At 45.3% G+C, this 25,700-nt stretch overlaps 2 protein-coding genes across 11 annotated transcripts in view; one reads left to right on the forward strand and one right to left on the reverse strand.

The window, feature by feature from the left end:
* The window catches only part of Hsf2bp (heat shock transcription factor 2 binding protein), an 87,753-nt gene extending 64,155 nt beyond the window's left edge, over nucleotides 1-23,598 (reverse strand). For 2 of the 9 annotated variants that reach the window (XM_042265571.2, XM_076558497.1), the window contains exons 1-5: nucleotides 23,451-23,573; nucleotides 21,027-21,295; nucleotides 19,669-19,819; nucleotides 8,387-8,490; nucleotides 74-223 (exon numbers count right to left, since the gene is read on the reverse strand). In XM_042265571.2, the coding sequence (XP_042121505.2) occupies nucleotides 74-223; nucleotides 8,387-8,490; nucleotides 19,669-19,819; nucleotides 21,027-21,074 (453 nt within the window). In that variant the 5' untranslated portion in view covers nucleotides 21,075-21,295; nucleotides 23,451-23,573. Of the gene's footprint in view, nucleotides 1-73; nucleotides 224-8,386; nucleotides 8,491-19,668; nucleotides 19,820-21,026; nucleotides 21,296-21,478; nucleotides 21,605-23,450 lie in introns of all 9 variants that reach the window. The other 7 variants (XM_042265575.2, XM_076558498.1, XM_042265570.2 and 4 more) reach the window with 7 other exon arrangements.
* Nucleotides 23,599-23,607: 9 nt separating this feature from the next.
* Nucleotides 23,608-25,700, forward strand: part of Rrp1b (ribosomal RNA processing 1B) — a 32,457-nt gene continuing 30,364 nt past the window's right edge. For both annotated transcript variants that reach the window (XM_006990957.4, XM_016009235.3), the window contains exon 1: nucleotides 23,608-23,805. In XM_006990957.4, the coding sequence (XP_006991019.4) occupies nucleotides 23,676-23,805 (130 nt within the window). In that variant the 5' untranslated portion in view covers nucleotides 23,608-23,675. The remainder of the gene's footprint in view (nucleotides 23,806-25,700) is intronic.

Here is a 25,700-nt window from a genome sequence, read left to right on the forward strand (position 1 = left end):
GCTGTCAACGTCACGGGCAGACATGCTGTCTCTTCCAGGTCACAAGGCACATCAACAGTGCCAGACAACTTACTCCTCCCAGAATGGCTTTGACGACTTCCTCACTGCTAGAGACTCCCCAGAGAAGGGTACAGGTAACTGCTCCCATTTGTGTGCAGTACTCTGCCTGCTGGAGGAGCTGCTGTTTCGCCTCATTCAGCTGCTGTCGAAGGGCCAACTTCTCCTAAATTCACAACAAGATAGAACAAGAAAACAGTTCACTAACATTCAATCTCAAAAATCTCTATTATACATTCTCTTTCACAAAGATACTTATTAGAGAGAAAGCATTAGGAATTCTAGAAAACAGCTGCAAGTAGAATCCAGCCCTTCCTGAGCCACAGTCCACATCTAAACAGTCAAGTTCCAAACTTAGAGGTGAACACACAGCTGCTTTACAGCTTACGGAGATCTGCGAAGAGCTAAATCATCCATTCAAGTAAAGAGAAAACTAGAGGTGGCTTGCGTGCCGAGTGTCCACAGAGCAGCACCACCAGACTTGGAAGCAAAGTAGCAGCCTAACATGCAGCCTACACTGCACATCATTTCTAGTCAGAGAGCCTGTCATGCCAAATATTCATTCCACTAGCAGACACTACATTAAGTTTAGGAAAAGAACTGTAGAGCGGCTCCTTCTAGGCCAGTGTTTCTCAAACCTGTGGGTCATGACCCCTTTGGGGGTCAAATGACCCTTTCACAGGGGTCACTCAAGAGCATCACAAAACACGGATATTTACATTATGATTCATAACAGTAGCAAAATTATAGTTATGAAGTAGCAATGAAAATAATTTTATGATTACAGTTACTATAACACGAGGAACTGTATTAAAGAGCTGTAGCATGAGGACAGTTGAAAAACACTGATCTAGACAAACTATGAAGAAGTCCTCATGAGATTGTCATCAAAGATGCTGGAAAATATGAAAAGCATGTGCAGCTGTGAAATGACACCCGAATCAAACACCAGACCTAACACCAGGAGGAAAGCTGTGAAGGTAGGGACCCCAGATATGCTCAGGCCCAAAAGCATGGATAACAAGGCCATTGAGGCCAGGGAAGGTTTCCTGTCCTCCCTCCAGCAGCTCCTAAAAACACCTAAAGCTAGGCCAGTCTCTGACAGGACCATTAAGGGAAGAAGAGAACCATTCTCCTAAAGATCCTCAAATCAGTACATCCCAAGGAGTTCTCTTCAGGTGGTCCTCCCCAGTGACCATGCTTCTTTGGTGTTAAAATTCCCTTTAAGGAGACAGCATTTCCTGAGAGATGAACTTGGATAGGGGTATCCCTCAGTCATAGAGCACGTGCCTACCATACATGAGGCCCTGGGTTCCACCCCCAGCACCACCAAGAAGGGAGCAAGAAACTGAAAAATATAAAAACGCGCGCGCGCGCGCGTGCGCGCGCGCGCGCGCGCGCGCACACACACACACACACACACACACACACACACACACACACACACTCATTCACTCACAGAGCTCAGGGACCACTATGGAAGAGGAAACAGAATTTTTTTGTTTTTTGTTTTTTGTTTTTCAAGATAGGGTTTCTCTGTGTATGTAGCTTTGCACCTTTCCTGGAACTTGCTTTGTAGACCAGGGTGGCCTCGAACTCACAGAGATCTGCCTGACTCTGCCTCCCAAGTGCTGGGATTAAAGGCGTGCACCACCACCGCCTGGCTCCAGAAAGTTTTTAAGAACCTGAGGAGTAGAGTTTGTAGAAAAACAGTATCCACTGGACATGACAGTCCAGCTGCACACATGAACTCATGGTAGCTGGGGCTACACACACAAGGCTTGCACAAGGTCAAGTCAGCTAAGATTCCCGCATAGATGGGGAGGACCTCATAAAATCCCACCCCTATCTGAAGAGTTTTTAGCAACTGATGGCTGCTGGAGGAAGTAGAATCACTTTGCTCCAGGGATACGGCCCCTGAGAGACGACGCACATACTGAATGGACTCCATGGGTATAAAGAGAGGTGGGGGACAGTGTGAGAGCGAGGAGCATGTTGGGCTCAAGAGTGCACATGAAGCTAGGAGTGAAAGTGAGCAGACATGCATGATAAGAGAAGAACTGGAGGGGAAGGAACAGGTGGTGGATTTGATCCAAACACATATGCATGGATGAATACTACATAAAATGTTGTTCAAACTTTTAAAACAATTATCAAATATAGAACCCTTCTAAAATCTTTCTATAGCTCATTTCAGATTTTAGCTGGATTATACTACTAGCTAATTTTTCTTTAAGAGGTTTCTTGAAGGGATGGAGAAGTGGCTCATCAGTTAGGCGCATACACTGCTCTTGCAGAGGACTCAGGTTCCATTCCACATCAGGTAGCTAGTAACCACCTGTAACTCAAGCTCCAGGAAATCTGATACCCTCTTCTGGCCTCCAAGGACACCTGCACATACATGCACATAAACTCACACAAGAACACATACACATAAATTTAAAAATAAACTTTTAAAAGCTTCTTGAAGCACTGTATTAATGTTTACAACTTCCTTTTTAGCATCCTAAAAGTAGCAACTCTTTCCTAACAAATTAAAAATAAAATAAAATATTAACAGAAAACTGGCAGTCTCTATGCTAATGGGGAAAGGTACATGCCATTGGGTAAAAGTGCATGGAGCCAAGCATGCTGGCAAATGCCTTTCATTCCAGTACTTGGGAGACTGAGATAGGAAAAATAAAAGTTCAGTGCCAGCTTAAGCTGCATAGAGTTGAAGGCAGTTCAGGCTCCATATCAAGAGGAAGAGCAGCAGCTACAGCTGCCTTTCAATCAATGCCTGTCTTGAATGATAGAGTGATCGGGGTTTCAAACACTTCAAGTATTATGACTGTCCTAGTACTCTGGCCTCAGTGGAAATGAGGGAATATTTTAGCTTTGACTGTTTTTCTATTTCCAGTTGAGCAGTCCACTGGTTGAATAGGGAAAGCAAGCTGGCTATAATAAGGCCACTTGTCTCTGGCAGCTGTCTTTTCTGTAGCACTGTCTGTGGTCCGTGCCCAGGCCTGTACAGATCATGAGGCAGGACTAGAAGCTTATTTTAGAGCTGAGGAACTAGGAAAGAATCCAACAACTAGACGACTGAATTAGATTACTGCCAGTAAGTACTTCAGTATGGGTAGAAATCATTACAAAAAGACAGAAATGACTGAATCCAGCATGTAAGAAAAGTATGGAATCAAAACCATGAGTGTACTCGACAAGCAGCAATTTGTGGGGGTTGAGGGGTCCTGCACAGGGGCTTTGATAAAGCTATAATGAAGCAGTTTCCTCTTCTTCAGTGCAGCAACTTAGTTGGATCATGGGAAGAGAAGAGTTGGGGCTGGGTGGCTCTTGGGGTGCAGAGGCTGCCTAGGGGAAGAATCTTGGCAATGGCAAAATGCCTCAGCACTGTGGTACAGGCACAGCTATTGGGAATACAGAGCACTAGCGAAGGACTTAGCTGCTGTATTTGTTTGGGGGTTTGTTTATTTCTGAAACAGGTCTTATGTAGCCCAAGCAGATCTGGAATTCACTATGTAAAAAGGATGATCTTGAACTTCTGACCTTCCTGCTTCCAACTTCCAAGTGTGAGGTATATACCACCATGCCCAGTCTATACAGTACTAGAGATCAAACCCAAGGCCTCATTCATGCTAGGCACTCTTCTAACAAGGTATAGGTCCCAACCCACTTGAGTTTGATATGCTTGTTCACAGTGTGACCCTTCTCAGTACTGACCTGGTACACTGTTAGCCTTTCATCACTGACCAATGCCTGACAGAACAAAATAAAAGGATAAAAGATGTCTTGTCCATTAGGGTTTCAGGTTTCAGTCCATAGTCAATCCATTCCATGGCTGTAGTCCTGCAGGCAGGACAGCAGAGCACAGCAAAGTTGCTCACCTCATGGACACCAGCAAGCAGAAAGAGAGCACTTCTGTGCTTTCTCCTTCTTGCCTTTTTATTCCATATGGGTTCTCAGACTACTATGACACCATAGCATTCAGAGTAGCGCTCCCCACTTAATATTTCTAGAAATATCTTCACAAGCACAGCAGAAATGTACCTTACAAATGTCCTCAGTATTTCTCAGTCCAAGTTGACAATCAAGATTGTCACAATCCATCCTCTGTCAACTTGACACCCAAACACACCTCCTTAAACCACATCTCCTAAAACCATACCTAATTTCCAAAGGTAATAGACAAGGCCATACATAATTCATAAAACATGACAGAACCATCATATGTGTACCCCTAAATACTTTAGTTCATTTCCCCCAGAGTCTCAGTAGCTCCAGAATTGCTCAACAGACAAGTACAAAGTTTCCTGAGACTCAGGGCAAGCTCTCACCTGTGAGCCCCTGTAAGGCCAAAAAGAAAATTTGACATTTCCCAAGTACAAGGCAAAGTAAAGACTTCTATTCCAAAAGGGGCACATGGAAAGTGGGAGGAACCAAAGCAAGATGGGAATCAGCATAGCAATTATAAGCTCCTGTAGTTCCATGGCTGGCATCCCAGACATGGAGTGTCATGATCTGGGTGCCAAAAGGCTGGGTCAGCCCAGCCCCTACAGTATACCACTGCAGCCACAGGGCTCTTCCAGACTGACCCTGCTTACTGTCGAGAGCTTTCCTTGGCAGACAATCTAAATTCCTAGCATCTTCAGCTTATTGAGGTCTCTATTCCATCACAGCTTCATCTATTGCTCTTCCAAGGGCTACATCCAAGTACTCCTATCACTCTGCCATACATCATCTGGCCTCCCCAACATTCCTTTGACTTCTGAGCAGAAGCCTCTATGACCTGCCTTTCAAAAACAACATCAAATTGAGGACAGTAAGGTCTGCTGCTAGCTTAAGCTATAGCCAGTTCCCAGTATAGACGAATTCACTTAATATTCTCTAGTCTGGTTCCCATTTCAACATTCCTAAGCAAAAGGTAACAAACCCTTTGAGCCAGATTTACAAAGCAGAGTCTTTACTCTGTGTGTGTGTCTATAGTCATTCTGGTCTTCTGAATTCCTCCACTAGAATCACCCATAAGTTCTACTTACAGAATGTTAAGCTGTGCTGGGCAATAAGTATCTGAGTAATTGAGCAAGGTTGGAGGAATCCAGGTAGGGCACAACTATATTATAGCTTGGTAGGTTAGTTCTTTGCCTAACATGCACAAGGACCAAGATTTGATCTCTAATCTCTAGTACAAAACAAACAAACAAACAAAAAAACTTAGGGGATAATTCCCCAGGTCATTTTGCAAAAGGGTACCTCTGCAGGTCGATATTTCATTCATCTTTTCAGTGAACTTAAATGTCTACACTCTTTTTTTTTTTTTTGAGACAGGAACTCTCCTACATAGCTCCAACTGTCCTGGAACTATGTAGAACAGACTGGACTCAAATGCACAGAGATGGACCTTCTACTCCTGACTGTAGGATGACTGGGGTCTCCTTGATCACTGGCTGACCTAAAAGCACCTTATATGTTGACCTGGTTCATACAATGATGCTAATCTCTAATGATTATTCATTTATTAGTCCCAACTTAAATGTGATTTTTTTTTTTAGCTAGGTTTTTTTTTCTCTATATATGCTCATTGTAAATCTGGCTAAAAGGGTTTGTTACACAGCAAAACTCCTGTGGTAGCTCAAATGCTGGACTACCTTAGCATTTCCTTTTCCAAGGGATTAGAAAGATTGTAAGAACCTCAGGGCCACAAAGTCCACTGAGAAACTGTGTCTTCTAAATATGACAGGAAAACTATACCATTGAAATATCTACAATATGGCTTCCGAAACATGACCTGAACAATTCCAATACTAGTTGACATACTAATATGAATAAAGAAAGCTCACAAGGCCCACCCATCCCTAGATGAAGAACTACAAGAAATTTACAAATGCTGACAGAGGGAGAATTAGTCTTCCCCAGGGAAACGGCCCCTAATTAACTATCCAATACCAAGTGGTCAGCCCTAGAATCATATAATACAAGCAACACTAAACAGACTCAGCAAGTTGCTTTTATATTTATTCGTGTGTGTGTGTGTGTGTGTGTGTGTGTGTGTGTGTGTGTGTGTATGTGTGTGTGTAAAACAATGATAATTAAAGAAAAACAGGTCATGAATTTGAGAGGGAGCAGGGGTTGGGGGACATGAGAAGAGTAAAAAAGGAGGAAGAGAAATTATGCAATATTTTAATTAAAAATAAATTCTTCTTTCATATAACTCAGCCAGGCACCTTTGAACTCAACTCTCACAAAGTCTTAGAGCACTGACAAGATAGACAAGTTCTTTGCCATATTGGAATATGAATGGAACAGCCCTCTAGTCTAATTCCCAATAGAACCCTTGATACCATCTGAAACCTCACAAGCACAGTCTCTACTCTGCATTTCTTCTGAGCTCCCACCACAATCTTCATTAAGCTCTATTTAGAGTATTTAAAAAATTTTTCTAGCTTGTATGTCCAGTTTTCCAAATTCCTCCTACAAACTAGTTTCAAAGGCTTACAAACCACATGACCAGGTTTAATCACAGCAATGACCCTGCTCCCAGCACCAATACTCTGTGTAAATACAGTATTTAAATTGCTAAGATGAATGCCTGGGAGAAAAAAAAAATTAAGGAGGAAAAATTCATTTTGACTCACAGTTTCACAGAGTTCAGTCCATGGTCACTTGGCTCCCTGTGGCTGTCCTGGAACTCACTATGTGGACCAGGGTGGCCTCAAACTCACAGATATCTGCCTGCTCCTGCCTTCCAAGTGCTGGGATTAAAGTGTTTTAAATGTCTATCAATTCCTTCTTGCCTACTGGTCAACTTCTAGGCCATAAAATGTTTAGTCTGAAACTAACCAGACTGGTCTTAATAGAGTATGGAAAAACTAAAACTTCAAGTTTGTGTTGTTCAGTCTAATCCAGGCTTACAATTAAACTCTTCCTAGCACATTCTGGTTGCTCAGTATTAAAATACAAGCCAACTCTCCCAGTTTTCAAAAAACTACAGCCACACACATTCAGAATTTCTTAACACACGGGAGCACACAGGCAGTATGACCTTGGACCAGCTATTCAACCTCTTGTACAATAGTAATACCTGCTGATATGCCTGGGATAGAGAAGCATGTGGAACACAAATGGCTGTGTGCCTGCTAGCAGACAGTAAATATCCAAAACATACTGTCATGTTCAGCACTATTATTGCTTTATTGTTTTAAAATAAAGATACGCAAGCCCAAAATTTTACAAGTGGCAGCATTTAACTAGTTTTATAGGAGATGAAATAATGTATGCCATCCAATTGTAAAAATATCTCAAAAAATATTATAGGGACTACTAGAGAGGTGGCTTGGCAGTTAAAAGCACTTGCTGCTCTCGCAGAGGACCTGGTTTCAGTTTCAGCACCCACAAGACAGCTTATAGTGGTCTGTAACTCCAGTTCCAGGGGATCTGGCACCCTCTTTTAGCCTCCAGGGAAACCAATCCCACACATGCTGCACAGACATACATGAAGGCAAAGCACTTGTACACATAAAATAAAATAATTTGTAAGAAAAATATATTCTCTTCCAATAGTAAAATAAAATATAATTCCTTTTTCTTAAGTACCAATAAATCATACCCAAATTAATTAGAAATACATCTAAATTAATATATCTATCTCCAATTGTAAGTTACCATATACACAATATTTTCTCCCAGATTCTTACTATGTTATAAGCATATACATTAAAGCAGACTATTTTATTTTGTTTGTGACAGAGTCTCCCTACGTAGCCCTAGTTGCCCTGGAACTCACTAAGTAGGCCAGACTGGCCTCCAAACTCAGAGATCCACCTGCCTCTGCCTCCCAAGTGCTGAAATTAAAGGCTAAGAAAAGCCATCATGTCCAGCTGAAGCAGACTTTTAAATACAAAAATTAAAAGGAAACCAGAGAGATGCTCAGCGGGTAAAGGCACTTGCTGCCAAGCCAGAACCCACATGGGAGGAAGAGAACCAACTCCCACAAAGTTGTCCTCTGACCTCCATACAGAATGAAGCATACACAAGCCTGAATACATACACATAAACATACACACACAGACACTCTCTCATGCATACACACACTCTAAATGTACAAAAAAATTTAATTACAAGGAAGTGAATAATCTACATGTTAAATGGCTGTAAACTCTATTAACAATTCATCTACCTCCTAACCTACTTAGAATACATATACTTGAAACTACAATCTCCTGAGTGTTAACAGGGAAAATGTGAGACTAGTCGCACCTTACGAGCAAAAGGCAGCAAACCCAACAGCACCTCTGGACCCAGTCACGCGCAGGAGCCTCGCCTAAGCGCCTACCTTCTTCTCCCTCCCGCTGTCTGCCTGTGCAGTTTCTAGCCGGGCTTTGAAGTGTTCACAGTCCAATCTCAGCTGCTCTAATTCTTGTTCTTTGCTTTCCAGGTCTAGAAGAGACAGAAAAATACTCAAGACAAATACTCAAATCACATTCAACATTCTTACAGTCCTGTTTCTAAGTCCTTGCGGGGAGAGGGGGAGGGAGATGCTGGGGAGTAAACCCTGGCCCACGCACACTATGGTACTAAACTGCCTCCAGTCCTGAAAGAAATTCTGCTGTTATTTTACTTTGTGACTTTTAAGACCTCGTTTACTGCCAGACATGTACTCAGGGCTTCAAGAAAATGAGTTATTTAAAGGACCGAAGGCAGAGCTGAGAAGCCCGACTATCTCATGGCACAAACCTGTATCTGTGCCATAAAAAGCAGAAGGCATCTATCTCATGAGTGGCTGGTGCCAGCAGGAGCTGACTCACAGAGCAAGTCCCACCAACTGGCAGCCTGACTCAATGGGAACAACTGCAGTAGTAGTCAATGGAGGCGGGAAGCAGCAGAGAACAAGACCAGAAAATGCTACAGTGAGGGGGCAGTGACGACGTAACACTTCCTCTCCACCATAATCATTCAGCTTATGAGTCAAATGGCCAACAAAAAAACCAAAAGACACCCACAGCAATAAATCAATGAAAAACATTACCAACTTTAAATACAGTCATACTGCAGAAATACTGATACTCAAGAAAATTGGACACTTAATTCAAATTTTTAAGAGTTTGGTTTAAAGGCTAAGAAAAAAATTTTGTTTGTTTTGCTTTTTTGCCAGCATGTACCAAGATTTGAGAACAAGTACTAAGAGTTAAACTAATGGCTACCTAAAGCCTAATGTGCATCTGGATCCCAGGGGACTTAGACCTAGTGCATAGTGTGTGGTTCCATGGGTGTGGGTGGGCCTCAGAACTTACATTTCTTCTCTGTAATTTTTATTAATAATTTCATGAATGCACCTAATATATTTTGCTCATTTCTACCCTAATTATCCACTCTCATGCCCATCCCACTCCTGATGACTGCCTTATTGCCAAGAAGTCTCAGCCTGCTCTCATGTCTTTGTTGCTGCTGGTTTGTTGGGGTATTTGTGTGTGTGTGACCTTCTGAGTTTAATTAGTGTTGCATGAACATGGATCATGGGCAACTTATCAGGGACTACACCACTGAAGAAAATGATTCCTCTTCCCCCTGCAACCAGTACCTGCCAAGAGTTCCTCAGGAAGGGGTAAAGAGAATTTACATTTATTTTTTATTTTTTTAAGATTTATATGTAGGGGGCTGGAGAAACGACTCAGAGGTTAAGAGCACTGGCTGGTCTTCCAGATGTCCAGAGTTTAACTCCCAGCAACCACACGATGGCTCACAACAATCTGTAATGAGATCTGGTGCCCTCTTCTGGTCTGCAGAGATACATGCAGGCAGAATACTATAAAATAAATAAATAAATGGATCTTTTAAAAAAAAGATTTGTATGTGGGGACTGGAAAGATGACTCAGTGGTTAAGAACACTAGCTGCTCTTGCAGAGTTTTGTTCCCAGCATCCACATGGAAGCTTACAACTGCCTGGAACTCTGACTCCCATTTCTGGCCTCCTCAGCACCAAGCATGAATGTGGTATGCATATATACATGAAGGTAGTCACATATCCACATAAAAGGTAAATAAATCTTTTTTTAACTGTATAAGTGTTTTGCCTGCACATTTATATCTATATACATATGTATGTATGTATGTATGTATGGATGGATGGATGGATGGATGTGTATGTGTGTATGTATGTATGTGCATAATGTGTGTCTGGTGCCAATGGAGGTCAGAAGAAGGTGTCAGATCCCCTGGAACTGGAATTACAAACAGTTGTGGGATACCAGTCCTCTAGCCCTCTGCAAGAGCAGCAAGTACTTTCAACCACTGAACCATCTCTCCAGCCTAATGAAAGTTACATGTCTAACAAGGTTCCTGGGTGAGACTTTATGGAAATCATACTTTAAAACCAACTACTTCAAGTCAACAGCCCCAGCTCTCTTCACCAGCAACAGGAAAGGAACACACAGTAGACAAGAGAGCTTAGCTATAGCAATGTGAGAGTATGAATGGAGGATAGTGGGACTGGGTAAGGGAGAGCACCTCTAAGAACACATGGAGGGGATGGAGAGATGGCTCAGCGGTTAAGGGCACTGACTGCTATTCCAGAGGACCTGAGTTCAAGTCCCAGCACCCACATGGCAGCTCACAGCTGTCTGTGACTCCAGTTCCAGTTCCATGAGCAAAACACCAATGCATATAAAATAAAATTTAAAAAAAAGTTTCATTAAAAAAAAAGAAGAAGAACATATGGAAGACCATACACCCTCCACCCTCAAGGAGAAAAGGTTTACAAGCTGCTGCTCAATGAAGTGCAGGGCTTTGGGCTCCAGAGATCTGAGAAGGCAAGGGGACACTTACACACAAAACCCTAGGGACTGCCTAGAGCTGCTTGGCATCCCAAGCATTCTGGAGAAAGAAACAAGGAGAGTGTCTACATTTCTTTGAGACCCTGTCCAAGAAGGAAGAGTAGAACCCAAAGGTCAACAGACAAGTTGGAGATTGTGAAACTGGCTGGCAAGCTCCTATTCACATTTCCTAGAAGCACGCAAGCTACACTGGGCTATTTATTCTCCCCTATGTCAGAGCTTTCTTCTCTGACTTTTCAGGTATACCGTACTATATGAACTCTATTTTGTCTTAATAATCATGACCACACAAGAAATCAATGAGCAGTGGAACTTTATGCCTTAAAAATAATATTGCTGCGTATGTAACCATGTTGAATGTCAGTTACACATACACATATGTACATTATAATCATATGACTTGAAATCATACCACATAACTAGACAGAAACTAAATAATACAATTATCAGTAGCTTAGATTTTTCTCTTTACAGCTAACTCTTAAAGTCTACTTCTATTATTGAACTGTGCTACTCAAACACAGTCGGAAGGAAGGGGGTAATTAAATCTCTACAAATCTCTACATATCTTGTCAAGTAAAAATATACAGGGATTAATTCTAACCACTCAATGCTTTCGTTATGGTAAATTCTTCTGTGTGGTTTTATGTGAACTTTCTACAGGCTTAACAAGGCTCTTGTCACAATACGGAAGCCCAGAAAATTCCAAGCCACTGCTCACAAGACTATAGCCAGCTGTACACCAGGTGTATCAACTGTGTCAGACTGCCGCCTTGTGGCCAGATGGGAGCATTGCTTGCAACCTATCACCACCAGGACATGATTGCCATGTTTTGTTTTATGCAGCACCCCAAGTGCCTAGAAAAGTGTGTACAATGTTGTAGGCACTACTTAAATATTTTTCACACGAGTATCATTTGTTTATACATTCTTGACCTTTATCCTTGAGTAGAAAAATATAGGTTTAGTTAAGACAGATCTTCCAGAAAAGGCACAAAGCTACACAGAGAAACCCTATCTCGAAAAACCAAAAAAAAAAAAAAAGACAGAAGATCTTCTCCCTTAAGAATAATATACTGCTATACTGCTTTTCAAGCTGGGCAGTGGTGGCACGTGCCTTTAATCCCAGCACTTAAGAGGCAGAAGCAGGCAAATCTCTGTGAATTTGAAGCCAGCCTGGTCTACAGAGTGAGTTCCAGGACAGCTAAGACTACACCGAGAAATTCTGTCTTGGAAAACCAAAAAAAAAAAAAAAAAAAAAAAAAGAATATACTACTTTTACGCCAGGAGTGGTAGCCCACGATTTTAATCACAGCACTAGGGAGGCAGAGGCAGGTGGATCTCTAAGTTCGAGGTCAGTTTAGAACTAGAACTACAGAGTGAGTTCCAGGACAGCAAGCGCTACTCAGAAAAACTCTGTGGTGCTGAGGGGTGGGGCAGGGTATACTACCCTTGGCCAGGAGTGGTAGCACATTCCTTTAATCCCAGCACTCAGGAGGCAGAGGCAGATCTCTCTGAGTTCCAGGCTAGCCTGGTCTACAGAACAGCTCTAAAACAGCCATAAAAACAAACAAAAAATATACTACTTTTGCAAATTTTTTACCTAGGAACAGAAATAATATATACAGTGATTGATATACAGAATTGAGATGAATTACCCAAACTGTATATGAAAACAGGGAAAGGTCTGTCACACAACCTAGTGTTTCAACTGCTTTTGGTATTCAAAGCAGAGAGTCTCTAGCTACATAAACTGGATGGAGGGCATCACACTAGACAGATTAGTAATATACAAAAGCCATTTATGCCACAGACTGTTTCAACAGCAACACATCTTCTGGAACAACTATCACTCTGGCTTTGTTTGTAGGTTTAGATGACAGAGTCTCACTGCATTTTCTAGAATCAGATGCCTCAGTCTCCCAGGGCTGGGATTATAGGTATGCACCACCACACCTAGCCTGATAGGTTTGAGTTTGGGGATTGTTTTTGGTGGTGATGATGGTAGTTGGCTGCTTGCTGTCACTGTGGATTAAACCTGAAGTCTGATGAATGTCTGGCAAACCCTCTATCACTAAGTTATGTCACCAGCTCTTTTTTTCATTTGAGACAAGGTTTACTCCGTTGTCCTGGCAGGACTGAAAATCACCATCCTCCTGCTACAGCTCTCCCCCAAGTATCTGGCATGGCATGTACCACCAGACCTAGCTTTGACAGTTTTGAAAACATGAGAAAGACTATCTCTGCATTCAGCCTATTCAGAGTCTGGAAGAGGGTTGTCAGTGAAAAGCAGGGTTTCTAAAACATAAATCAAAAAAGTTAAGATCCCACTAGGGTCTAGTTTCTCTTACCCTGTTACCTGGCATGTTTATAACAAATCATCAGTCATTTTCCATTCATGTGAAATGCTTTTTACCAAATAAATAACCAAATAATTGAAAACAAAAATACTTTGAAATAACCATTAACTTTTTCTTTCCTTTACTCTGGCAGATTCAGAGAAGTGGGTCAATACTGACATGCTCCATCTTTACTTTGAGCTGAGATCTGGGTGGTGTATTTATTTCCCAGCACATGGAATAAAGTAGGAGTTGGGTAGCTTAGAACAGCCAAAATGTATGTCTCACAAGTCTAAGGACTTTGAATTCAAAGTCCAGGTGTTGGCAGGGCCAAGCTCACTGTGAGACCTTGACAGGGAGGATTGATTGTTCCTTGCCTCTTTCTGCCCAACATTCCCTGGATTGTGGAAGCATTCTTGCAGACCCTCCCTCCACCTCCACATGGCCTCTTCTCCACACTGCCTTCCCTTTTTGTCCTCTCTATATTTTCACACAGACCTCACTCCACAACTGTGTTCAAAATTCTCCTGACAAGAATGCCATATTGGATGGACTAGGGCCCAACATGCCTCACTTTATTTCTGTGAAAACCTTTTTCTGTGGACCTAGGGGCTAGACTTGAAGGATCTGTTTGGGGAAATACAACTTGCCAGGGTTTCATCAGATTGTCAGCCCTTTGTGAGACAATCCTATTCACGTTTTTCCAAAGCAAACAGCCATCCCCAGAATGATTCTGCATCCTACAAGGTTCCCAGAAATAAGCGGCTGCAGTGGCTCAGGGGTTCCCAAACTAAAGATCCAAATCTGGGCCGCTACCAACAACCAAAGATTCCTATTCCAGAGCAGCTGTCAGTATCTTGGGTTCACAGGACAATACAGCAGTCTTCAGACGGCTACCACACAAGTTCACCTGCTGACGCTGCTTTAGTCTAGCTAACCTACTGCTAGAGTGGACACACTGTACAAGCACAACCTGCATTTTCCAACATGCTCAACTGAAACCCATTTGCCTACCATACCAAATGCTGTCCAATCTCTCTTGAATAAACTACTTCTAGGATGCCTTTAACTGTCTAAGTCTACTTCTTCATACAGTTGTCTTTGGCATCCCCCACCCCATCCCCTTGGGACTCTGGTGGCCTTTTCTAGTTATGTGGCACCTGTGACATACTTCCCCTTAGATTGTCAGTATGTTTCTTTTCATTTTCCTTATTGTTCCCTAAGATTACAACCATCTCATCTACTTGTGGATTCCTTCAAGTAACCAGTAGAGGGCCCTCACAAACCAACATCTTCAAGCTCACAAGCTGTTCTAGTAGTATTTAAAAATCCCAATCATTTGCCCCATTTCAAATCATGAGACTCTTGGATGTAAGGGCAGTGTGGCTTTGGCATTTCACCCCACTCCTCAGAAGGGTTATCTGGCTGACTAGGTGGGAATCTCCTTCCTCACCATTCCATGTGTATCCCTTCCTAAACTGAATATCCAGTTGAAAAGGACAACTTTCCCTGATTAAGAAGGACCATTCTTCAGCCAAGGACATATAAGCAGCAGTGTTCCCCTGCTAGAACTGCCAAACAAGCTCCCTCTCCTCTTAAGGCTCTGCTCCGTGAGGCTGGCTCTGCCCAGGACCCAGTTGCCAGCAGCCAACCCTTTGTAGTACTACCCAAAGACAACTAAGGGCACCAATCACTGCAGGAGACAGAAGAGTATAGACTATCTCAGTCATGGACTCTGACCTATTAGCTAGATGGTCTTATATGGTTACTGAAAGCCCCAGTGTTCTCATTCCCCATCTCAATCGAGATCTCAACATGATAAACAACAGTGCAGGACTCTTTCTTTACAAGAACTTTTCTCCAATGTTCAGTACTGAAGGGTGCTGATAATGTTTTCACGGGAGTATTTTATATTTATGCACTTTCCAATTTGACAGTCCTCAAGTCAAGGCTATTCCAAATTCACTATGTGATAGTGCCTGAGTCACAGCTGAAGCTGCTGGGCTGCAAATCTGCCAGAATGCTCTCTCCATTATGCCAGAAGCTCAACAAGTTTCCCAGATGGAAAATACTTTCTTCAAGATTCCTACAATATGGGTACCATTCAAGCCCTTTAGAAGGATTAAGTCATCTCAAACTTGCTATGTCCTAGGACAGCAGTTCTCAACCTGTGGGTCACAACACCTTTGAGAGTTGAGTAACCCTTTCACAGGGGTCACCTAAGACCATCAGAAAACACTGATATTTACATTATAACTCATAACAGTACCAAAATTACAGTTATGAAGCAGCAATGAAAATAATTTTATGGTTGGGGGCCACTACAACGTGAAGAACTGTATTAAAGGGCTGTAGCATTAGGAAGGGCAGGAACCACTGTCCTAGGAGACTTTGGGGTGGGTAGCATAGTCCTAGATGTCTAATCTGAACCCTGTAACCAGGCAAGTGCTCTACTGTCCTTAGATGAATGCTTTATAGTTCCAGGAAACACAATGAAAGGCTGGTCAGTGCCCTCCTTATTCCCATCATGCCTGATCCTAACTTAGAAGGCTGTGGCCTCACTTCATCACCAGAACCCATCAAGCTTTCCCATGTTCCTGCTGTTCCATCCATACAGTCAGAGTCCAATGGTGCCTAGGACTTGTCTTGAAGAACACTCATTACTTCCCTCCACCCAGCCAACCCTTCACACTCATCTCATAGTCCAGCTCAAATCGTTCCCCCCAAAACATCACTTGATCAGTATCTTGGTATCATTCCATTTAGAAGTTCCAAGTGCCGCTTCACCTCAACTAAACCCTCTCCCATCCTCTATAAACATCTCACATTTACCATCTTTACTTCTGCTATACCCAAGTCCTTCAAAAGCAGGAAAACCAGCTGATTTAAAAAAAAAAAAAAGGTTCCTTACTCCCACTTGTGACTTTCACATATCTTTTCTTTTCCTTCTAAAAAAAGAAAAAAAGTATCGCTGGGCAGTGGTGGCGCACGCCTTTAATCCCAGCACTTGGGAGGCAGAGGCAGGAGGATCTTTGTGAGTTCGAGGCCAGCAAAACAAAAAAAACAAAAAAAAAAAAAACAAAAAAAAAAAAGCTTGTGCTTTGGCGGAGAGAGAGTTGGCTCAGTGGTTAAGAGCACTGGTTGGTCTTTCAGAGGACCTGGGTTCAATTTCCAGCACCTTTATGGCAATTTACAACTGTCTCTAACTCCAGTAACAAAGGATCTAAAACCGTCTTCTAAGTTCCTCAGGCATGACACACAACATGGTACACGCACGCACGCATGCAGGCAAAACTCATACACACAAAGTCATTATTTTTAAAAAGAAACTGTGCCTTTTCTTCAGTGTTTACTCTCTAAAGATGCTTAGACAAAACACTGATCAGTATTATTCCAAATCACTACTTCCCTTCCCAGCTTCTCAAAGGCAATTGTCCTGATAGCTCAGAACCAGGGTTCTCCATGCTATTGATACCCATCTCATCAACTCAGGCACTCAGGAAGCCAGGTGAATCTCTGTGCATGAAAGGCCAGCCTGATCTACATAGTGAGTCCCAGGCCAGCCAGGACTACCTCAAGTGAAACCCGTCTTCAAGGAACGAGGGAAGGAGGGAAGGAGGGAGGGAGGGAAGGAGGGAGGGAGGGAGGAAAGAAAACTCAAGAGCAAAAACTAGGTAAAGGGTGCTCTAGAAGGCCATCTCTTCAACCATGTCTCAGCCAGAAAATTGAAAGTAGTCAGGGTAAGCCTAAGTTGAAATTTTACAGTTCCTCCCTGGAAGAAAAGCACAGGGGCCATGCCCAACATAGAGTTCATGTCTGGGCAGTCAGAGCAGACAGCCACTCTGGACGAGGCTTACCAGCAATACAAACGCTTCACAGCCATAGTAAGGCCTGCTTAGGTCCCAGCGTGGCAGCAGTTTGCTAGTTGGTCTTTATCCTAAGGACAAGGAGCAGCTATTTTAACAGCTGAACCTGAGGAGTGGAATGCTAGAATCACACACAAAAAAAAGCCAGGCTGGGAATGGTAGACACTGCCTAGAGGAGGCAAGTACAAGGATCCTGCCAAATGACAGGAGAGATGAAGACAGGCTAATACAGTCATAATGCATCTCCAAGGAAGAATATACAGAACTCTCTGGAGAGAGGGAGAACTCCATGCAAGGTGTCAGATCTAAGGAGACCAAGGCAGGCCAGTGAGAAAAAGCACAGGGAATCATAAGTCAGACAGAAGAAAGTAAAAATGGCCTTGCTAAGTGAAAAGATGCCCTGCCCATTTGTCAGGCTAGAACAGCAGGCACAGACAGAGCAAGCTGCCAAATAAACAGAAAACGGCATGCCTCCCATTAACTGCAAAGTGTCATGGTGCCCCTTTCTTGGAGTGACTGCTCATTTCTTATTCATCAAATTTATGTTGAAAACTCCCCCACTTTCAGAAGGAAAAAAAACAACCTGCCCTGAAGATTACAGTGACACACAGAAACAGCCTGACTCCCCACTAGCCTCAGAGGTGTGGGTAAGGTATGTCTAAACAGTGTTCTACATTTATTTAAACTTCATTGTTAACAGGCAAACAAGACCTGGGTCCACTTTACATTCAGACTCTAGTTGCCTCTTTACACACAGCTCCACCTTGCCACGAGCTGTCAAAACATTGCTTGAGCACTTAGGCAGAGATAAGAGTATTTACAGTTTGAGGCCAGCCTGGGCTCCACAGAGAATCCATATAGCCCAGGATATATGGTAAAGCCATCTCTAACAAAAAACACTGCTTCGTTTCCAAACCACCAAATTCCAACCCTGCCCCCAAAGCCTGATAGGTGCCTCCCAATTCTTCTGGTATATGGTCATGCATATCTCAATAAGACATAAACCTGATCTTGTCAAATGCAGATCTGTTCCTGACTAGGTTAAGACAGTCATTTAGAGTCTGAATGGTAACAGAACAAGTGGGAAAAGATGCCAAGTAAGGGTAAGGCAGACGCTGTGAGACACAGACGCATCCAGCAGTCACCAGCACCAAATAGTAACTAAAGCTGTGTGTGTGCATGAGATGGCCTTGGGGGCTACAGTGAAAGTGGACTAGGCTGAGCCTCAAGCACCTGCACTGTCTAAAGATTCCTGAGAAAGGTAAATGGGCAAAGGAGACCAGGAGGACATCACCATAGAGAAAGTGACAAAAACCCCGGGAAGGCCAGGAACTACAAGCAAACATCTCCTGTAGTCTGACTGATCAAGTTACCACAGATTCAGATGTGGCCCTCAGACTGACTTGGGAAGGATACTGATCCTAGTGAATTTTGCAGAATACTGGTTCATGACGTCACAGAGAAACAATCAACCAGTAGGCTAATGAAGCAGTCTGCTTCCAAGCAGCATTTTCCTTTTCTGGAAGAAAATGCAAAAGAAAGACTAATAATCTCAAAACTTGCCAGCTGAGCATGAGGTCAGAATGAAGCAGCTAAGAAGTCAATAACCAGGGACAGGAAGAGTAGAGCATCCACAAAGAATGGTGACAAACCCAGGGAAGGGCAACGGCCCTGTAGCTCTGGGGGAGAATGGTTACTGGAGCCCAGTAAGAGGCAGACTGTGGAGGAGGCTACTAGGAGGGAGCACATGTTGTGGAGGACTGCAACCACCTGAGTAAGAAGCAGGGGCAGAGGGCAGATCAGTACACCCTTCCATCCACTCTCTCTCTTTGCTCAGAGAAGCCTTCTCTGCCCAGCCCTGCCAATTCCAGTTAGGAGGGAGTCTACCTCCCTGAAAACAGTGCAGGGCAGGAAAGTTAACTGATGGGAAGACTCCTGAAAGAATAGGGCGTGGTACCATGTATTCATGCCCATTTGCCTTTCTAACTGGCTAGGTATATATGCACAATCTAGAAACCCATATTCTGATCCCTACTGGCTTACTCCTCCTTAGGCAGTCTGATGGTCCCCCACTTCCAAGGAGGCCATCATATTGCTGGTTTCATGTATTACAGGCTAGGGCTGAACACAATATGTAGAGGAGGATGACCTTGAACTCCTGATCCTCATGCCTCCACCACCCAAGTACTGGATTACAGGCATGGACCACCAAGTCTGGCTCAGAAACCAGCATATTCGAGTCAAGATACTTCCTTATCCAGACTTACTGCTAGAAACATGACTCAGGTCTTTGGGGTATGCACTATGAAGCCACACTAGGAGGGCTGACAGTCAAATGTGATGTGAGAAATTAGCTTTAACCACCAGAGACAAATTTAATTGGAATCCAGTCCCAATCGGGAAAGTGCTGACTCAATCTCCAAATACCTCCAAGAAATGTAACAGGGTTCTGAACTAGTATGTGGTATACTAGTGTCGAAAGTCCGAATGGACAAGTTCTAGCAATTCTGGACGACTTAGCTCAACATTGAAAACGGACTCCCCTGCCCACACAAAGACATACATGAGGGAAGACTCACTTTTTTCTACAATCTTTAATTTGTGGAAACTTTCCATTAACTCTCCATTTAGCAGTCTGGGTAAGAAGTCCCGTATTTGCATCACTTCAGTCGTCAGCCGTTCCAGGTCCTTCTTTCTAACTTTAACAAATTCTTCTTTAGAGTCTATGTACTAGAAGAACAAGCAGATCTTAACACTGTAATACTTCTCTTCAGATGACCAAAACGAGCACCCCAAGTCGACTGGCTTCCTTTCCTTCCAAGCCTCTTACATCCATAATTGCCTCACAGGTTAAGTTTACATATGTACCTATGTGATGTTCAATTTGGGGTTTCGTTTTGTTTTTAGTTTTTTTTGTTTTGTTTTGTTTTTTGAGAGGAAGGGTCTCACTATGTAGCCCTGGCTGTTCTGAAACCATGTAGACTATGCTGGCTTTAACTTTGAAACAGTGTGCCTGCTTCTGCCCGCCTAGTAATAGGGGTTATAGGCCTATTCCACTACCCCTGGCACCTGATGCACCTTGTTACACATATATAGATATAGATGTGTGTGTCGGGAGGGCGTGGGGGTGTATATACAGAGAGTCAAGGGTGATGGTGTACACCTATATTCCTAGCTTTTCAAGAAACTGAGGCCGAGGGGGCTGGAGAGATGGCTCAGAGGTTAAGAGCACTGACTGCTCTTCCAGAGGTCCAGAGTTCAATTCCCAGTGCCCACATGGTGGCTCACAACCATCTGTAATGAGATCTGGCGCCCTCTTCTGTGTACATAATAAATAAATAAATCTTTAAAAAAAAAAAAAAAAAGAAAGAAAGAAAAGAAAAGAAAAAAAGAAACTGAGGCCGAAAAATGACTTTGCCCAAGAGTTCGAAGCCAGCCTTGCGCAGCACATCAAGACTCTAATTCAGTAAGAACACATATAATGGGAGAGGGGGTGTAAATACTGAAGGGCAAAAACCGCACACATGAGCCTAAAAGTCGAAGAAAATGCCTGCAATTTAACGTGCCCAGGGCCGACCAGCTCCAGGATGGGCTATGCCCACTACCGTCTAATGGCGTCACACCGGAAGTGGGCATCGATGAGGCCCTCTCTTGACCCGAGTCACCAAGCGTAAAACCCGAATGACTGGGTTCCCGCAGAGCCTCACGGCCGGTGACCTAGACCACTTTTCATCTTGACTGGGAGCCTTCGGGGGACTCGGAAACCGCGCACGCCTCGAGAGTCTCCCGCCCCGGCCCGCCCTCGCCCCTCTGGCCGCCGCTCCTGGCCTGGGCCGCCGCACAGCCACAGGGACGTCTCCTCAGGCACTGGACCGGCCCTGAGGGGAACGACCGTCGGCATCTCCCACGTACAGGACACCGGACCACCCCCACTGACCCGGCAGGCTTCCTCAATCCCGGGGCCCTCGCCCGCGTTCGCGGCCATGGTCGCAGCCTCGGCTGCTCCGTGCGCCTGCGCGGAGCTCTAGCCCACGCGCAAGTCAAGCAGAAAGCGCGGGAACTGGAAGATGCTGGGACCGGACGGGAAGCCGCGAGGGTCAAGTCTCGTCGACTTTGCGCTGCATTCTCCGCCTCTGGGTCCAGGGATAAGGTTGACCCGAAATCTGCTGCCGCTCGTCTGCTTCGGGCGTGTGCCAAATCTGTCACCTGCAAAAGGAGGCCTGGGTGTCAAAATAGGCCGAGTCCGCCCTTTCTTGTTTCGTGAGAGGGTGCTACAGCGAAACCCACGCCCTCGTTGTGAGAAACCACGCGGCTGCCCGCAGAACACAGTCCCTGGGCCCAAGGCGCTTCTGTGTTGAGGGATGCATTTTTGTATCCGGTTATTCTGACCTGGTCACTGGGGTCTGGAGTAACCGAAGTTTGAAGCTGGATGGAGTGGTACGCGCCTATAACCCCAGCACTTGGGTGACGGAAGGAGTTCAAAACCAGCCTTGCTACATAGCAAGGGAGTCTAGCCTGGGATACATGGGGGGGGGGGGGGAACAAAATTAAATAACTCAAATTTGGAAGAATATCCTAATCTAATAATCCACACACCCCTCAACGTGCTACTGAATCTACAGAATATATGTTTGATGACCTAGGGTTTTGGATGTCCCTAAAGTTAGCCTAATTGTTAAGACTTCTTTCTTGAATGGAGATGGAGGAGGAGAAGATGGGAGCGCGGGGAGGGGGGGGGTGGAGAAAAAGAGAGGTGGGGGGAAGGAACCAGAGGAGAGGAGAGAGGGGAAACTGTAGTAGGTATGGGTATGTAAAATAAATGAAAAACAAATAATTATAAAAAACAGAAGACTTCTTTCTTGTGGGATTAGTATGTTCCCACTTGTGCTGGGTAGCTTTATGTCAACTTGACACAAGTTAAAGTCATCTGAGAGGAGGCAACCTCAATTCAAAAAATGTCTCTGTGGGGCGGTGGTGGCGCGTGCCTTTAATTCTAGCACTTGGGAGGCAGAGGCAGGTGGATCTCCAGGTTCGAGGTCAGCCTGGTCTACAGAGCAAGTTCCAGGACAGTTAGGGCTACACAGAGAAACCCTGTCTCAAAAATCCAAATATTTAAAAAAGAAATTAAGAAGATGTCTCCATAAGATCAGGTTGTAGGCGGGCATGTAAGGATTTTTTTTTTGGGGGGGGGATGTTCAAAGCAGGGTTTCTCTGTGTAGCCCTGGCTATTAATCCTGGAACTCAGTCTGTAGACCAGACTGGCCTGAACTCACAGAGATCTGCCTGCGTCTGCCACCACCACCCGGCTATAAAAGCATTTTCTTAATTAGTGATTAATTAGGACCCAGCATATTGTGGGTGGTGCCATCCCTGGGCTGGTGGTCCATTGTTCTATAAGAAAGCAGGCTGACCAAACCGTGAGGAACCAACCAGTCAGCAGCACCCTCCATGGCCTCTGCATTAGCTCCTGCCTCCAGGTTCCTGCCCTGTTTGAATTCTTGTCCTGACTTCGATGATGAACAGTAATATGGAAGTGTAAACCAAATTAACCCTTTCCTCCCCCGAGTCACTTTTTGGTCATAGCGTTTCATTGTAGCAATAGAAACCCTAAGACACCACAGCTCAGAACTTCGTGTTTTGCACGCAGGAGGACTTAAAAACAGGACCGAGTTCCCTCCCCGTTAGAGTCCCAAATCTCCCCCCCCCCCCCCCGGCTTGCTGCCAGGGCAGGTCATTTCCCTCTATTGTCGGGGGACATCCCTGCACCTGACCCAGACGCTGTGGGTATGGGTTTGGGAACTCCCCAGTCAACAAGCCTGCACCTGTCCCGAGACGCTTCAGGAGGGCTTGCTCTCTCGCCACTACACACCCCTGAATCTGTCCCAGGAACGGATTGCTCTCTCCACACGACAACCCTGACGTGCCCTTGATGCTGCAAGGACGGGTTGCTCTCCCTCCTCGCCAAACCCCGCACCTGTCCTGGAACGCTGCAAAGGTCTCCCCGTCACCTCTGCACCTGTCGCAGGACATTGGGGTGGGGTTGGGGAGACATTCACTCTATAATGCCGAGCCTGCATCAGGACTCTAGGCACTACGCTGCGGGGTGGGGGTGGGGGGTGGAGACGGAGAAGCACTGCCCCTGTGTAGTCCTCAGGCCTGGGCTTCCTGGATTGACGGCCTTCCTTATGGGTCGGTCTCAATTCTGCCCAGGAGAGCTCGCGGAGCTCTGCAGACCCTGAGTGAGTGGAGGTCGCAGGGGCGCCGCTCCCCCGACGGAGCTTTGCTAGCTGTGCTTAAAACTCTAGACTGCGTCCAACCAGCCGTAGGCGGCTTCCTGGCGGGAACCTGGACCCCCACTAACCTCGACGCCAACGGCCCAGAACTCGGACCACCCACAGGACGTACCCAGGCAGCCCCGGCTGCAGCGCCTACTCGCGCCGCAGCCACGCGGGCTCCCTGGGCGCGCTACAAGAGGCGCGTCTGTGACGCCATCACCCGCGCGCCGCTGCCCCGTGCGCAGGCGCAGTACAGACAGCTCGGCCGCGAGCGGCACGCGCGCAGCCCCGGGGATGCTGGAGCGGGCGCGATGGCTCCCGCCATGCAGTCGGCCGAGCTCCAGTTCGCCCAGCGGCTGGCCTCCAGCGAGAAGGGTGTCCGCGACCGCGCAGTGAGGAAGCTGCGGCAGTATCTCAGCGCAAGGACGCAGAGCGACACAGGTGCTGGCCGGGGGTCCGCGTCGCTGTGCTCTCTGCGAGGGTCGCGCCTGTGGGTGCGGGTGCGGCTGCTGCGGGCTGTGCGGCGGAGCTCCGGGTTCCAGCTCAGCTCGCCGAGGCTCATTTTTGTTTCTGGTTTCGTTCCTTGGACAGTGCCTGCAGGCGCTGGTGTGCGGGAGAGAGTTGAGGCTGCATTCCAGCCCCGGAGGAACTCTGGCAGTGTAGTGTCAGGACCTGTGGCAGTGGAGCGTGTGTGAATGCGGGAATGTACACCAGTAGTGTGGAAAAGTGCAGGAGAAAGTCTCTCCAAAGGAAGCCTCCTGTGTTCTGTGAGGCTTGACAGGAGGAAGCCAGCTAGGCAGACGCAGGAAAGAGCTAAGGGTGCCCTGGGCCAGTAAAATCAGAAAGTTGGCGCGCAGAAAGTTGAGCCTGGAGGCAATGCGGCCAGATCACTGGCTTTCTCATTTGGATTTCAACCGCCGTGGAGTGCATTGCAGGCTTTTACTTAAGTGATCCAGAATAGCTTTCTGTAACTCTTGAGTGAACACATAGGTCTGGACTGCAACATGCTGTAGAGGTTTTAGGTTGCAGCCAGTTGGCTAAAGTTTAAGTTACATGTTGCTAAATCTGCATAAAATTGAAGTACAGGCGGGGGGTGGGGGAGGCTGTAGAAATAGCTCAGCGGTTTAAGTCCCAGTACCCACATAGCAGTTCACAACCAGTTCGTGGACAAGAATCGCCCCTCTGACCTCTGCTGACACCAGGCATGCACGTGGTGCACATACATAGAGGCAGGCAAAACATACACCTAAAATAAATCTTTAAAAGTTTTTTTTTTTTTAATTGAAATCTGCCTCGTGTGATAGCTCTCTCCATTAATCCAAGCACTTGGGAGGCTGAAGGCAGCCAGGGCCACAGGACAAGTAAGATTTTGTCTCCAAAAAAGAGAAACTTTGGTGAGAAGTCTGATAGAGGAATAAAAACTATTTTTTTTTTTAATTATTACGTGTGTGCACGTTCTGGCACTCATGTGGAAGTTGGGTTTTGAAAGTTGTCTGTCTTCCCCCCTGGAATCCAGAGGTCAGACTCAGGTGGTCAGGCTTATGCACCAGATGCTAACTACTCACTGAGCCATTTTGGCCCCTGCAATCCCTCCCACCCTCAGGACGTTTCTGTTGAGGGTTGCCCCTAGAAATTCAGTTTACTCTCATGTTTACAAGTGTCCTGTATACGTGTGCTAGTAGTTCCTAAACCGAACTTGGTAGCCCAGGTGGGCTTTTGCTACCCTCCCCTCAGATTAGTGCTACTAGCCTGGTACTCCACCTGGCTGTCCCTTTAGTGCCTCAGTTTCAAAAATGGGGTCCACTCCCCCGAAACAGCTATTCTTTCCTGCTGCTCCTCTCCGACAGCTCATACTTCCTTATTTTTTCTACCACACAGACCCACCACATTGCCATGGACTCTCTTCTTCATCCTCCACTCCCACCCCCACATTGCCCCTTTGTCCTGCCTTCTCAATAACTCTGCCTTAACCAGATATTCCTTTATCTTACCTAGATTTCTGTCCTGTCTGTTCCCTAACTGGTCTCCTTCGCTCCATTGTGCCTTTTGTTTTTGTTCTTCAAGACAGAGTTTCTCTGTGTATCAGCCCTGGCTGTCCTGGAAACCAGGCTGGCTTCAAACTCCCAGAGATCCACTTGCCTCTACCTCGTGAGTGCTATGATTAAAGACATGCACCACCAAGCTGGGCTTCCATTGTGTTTCTTTAATCTGCCCTCCACAAAGCAGCCCAGGTCATTCTAAAACAAATCTCATGGGACCACTGCTTTCCTTGAAGGTCACCATCTGTCAGTCATGATGTCCTCACCTGCTTTTCTAAGTCACTAGCAGCCAATAAA

The sequence above is a fragment of the Peromyscus maniculatus genome, chromosome 21 (assembly GCF_049852395.1).
Source record: "Peromyscus maniculatus bairdii isolate BWxNUB_F1_BW_parent chromosome 21, HU_Pman_BW_mat_3.1, whole genome shotgun sequence".
Lineage (NCBI taxonomy): Eukaryota > Metazoa > Chordata > Mammalia > Rodentia > Cricetidae > Peromyscus > Peromyscus maniculatus.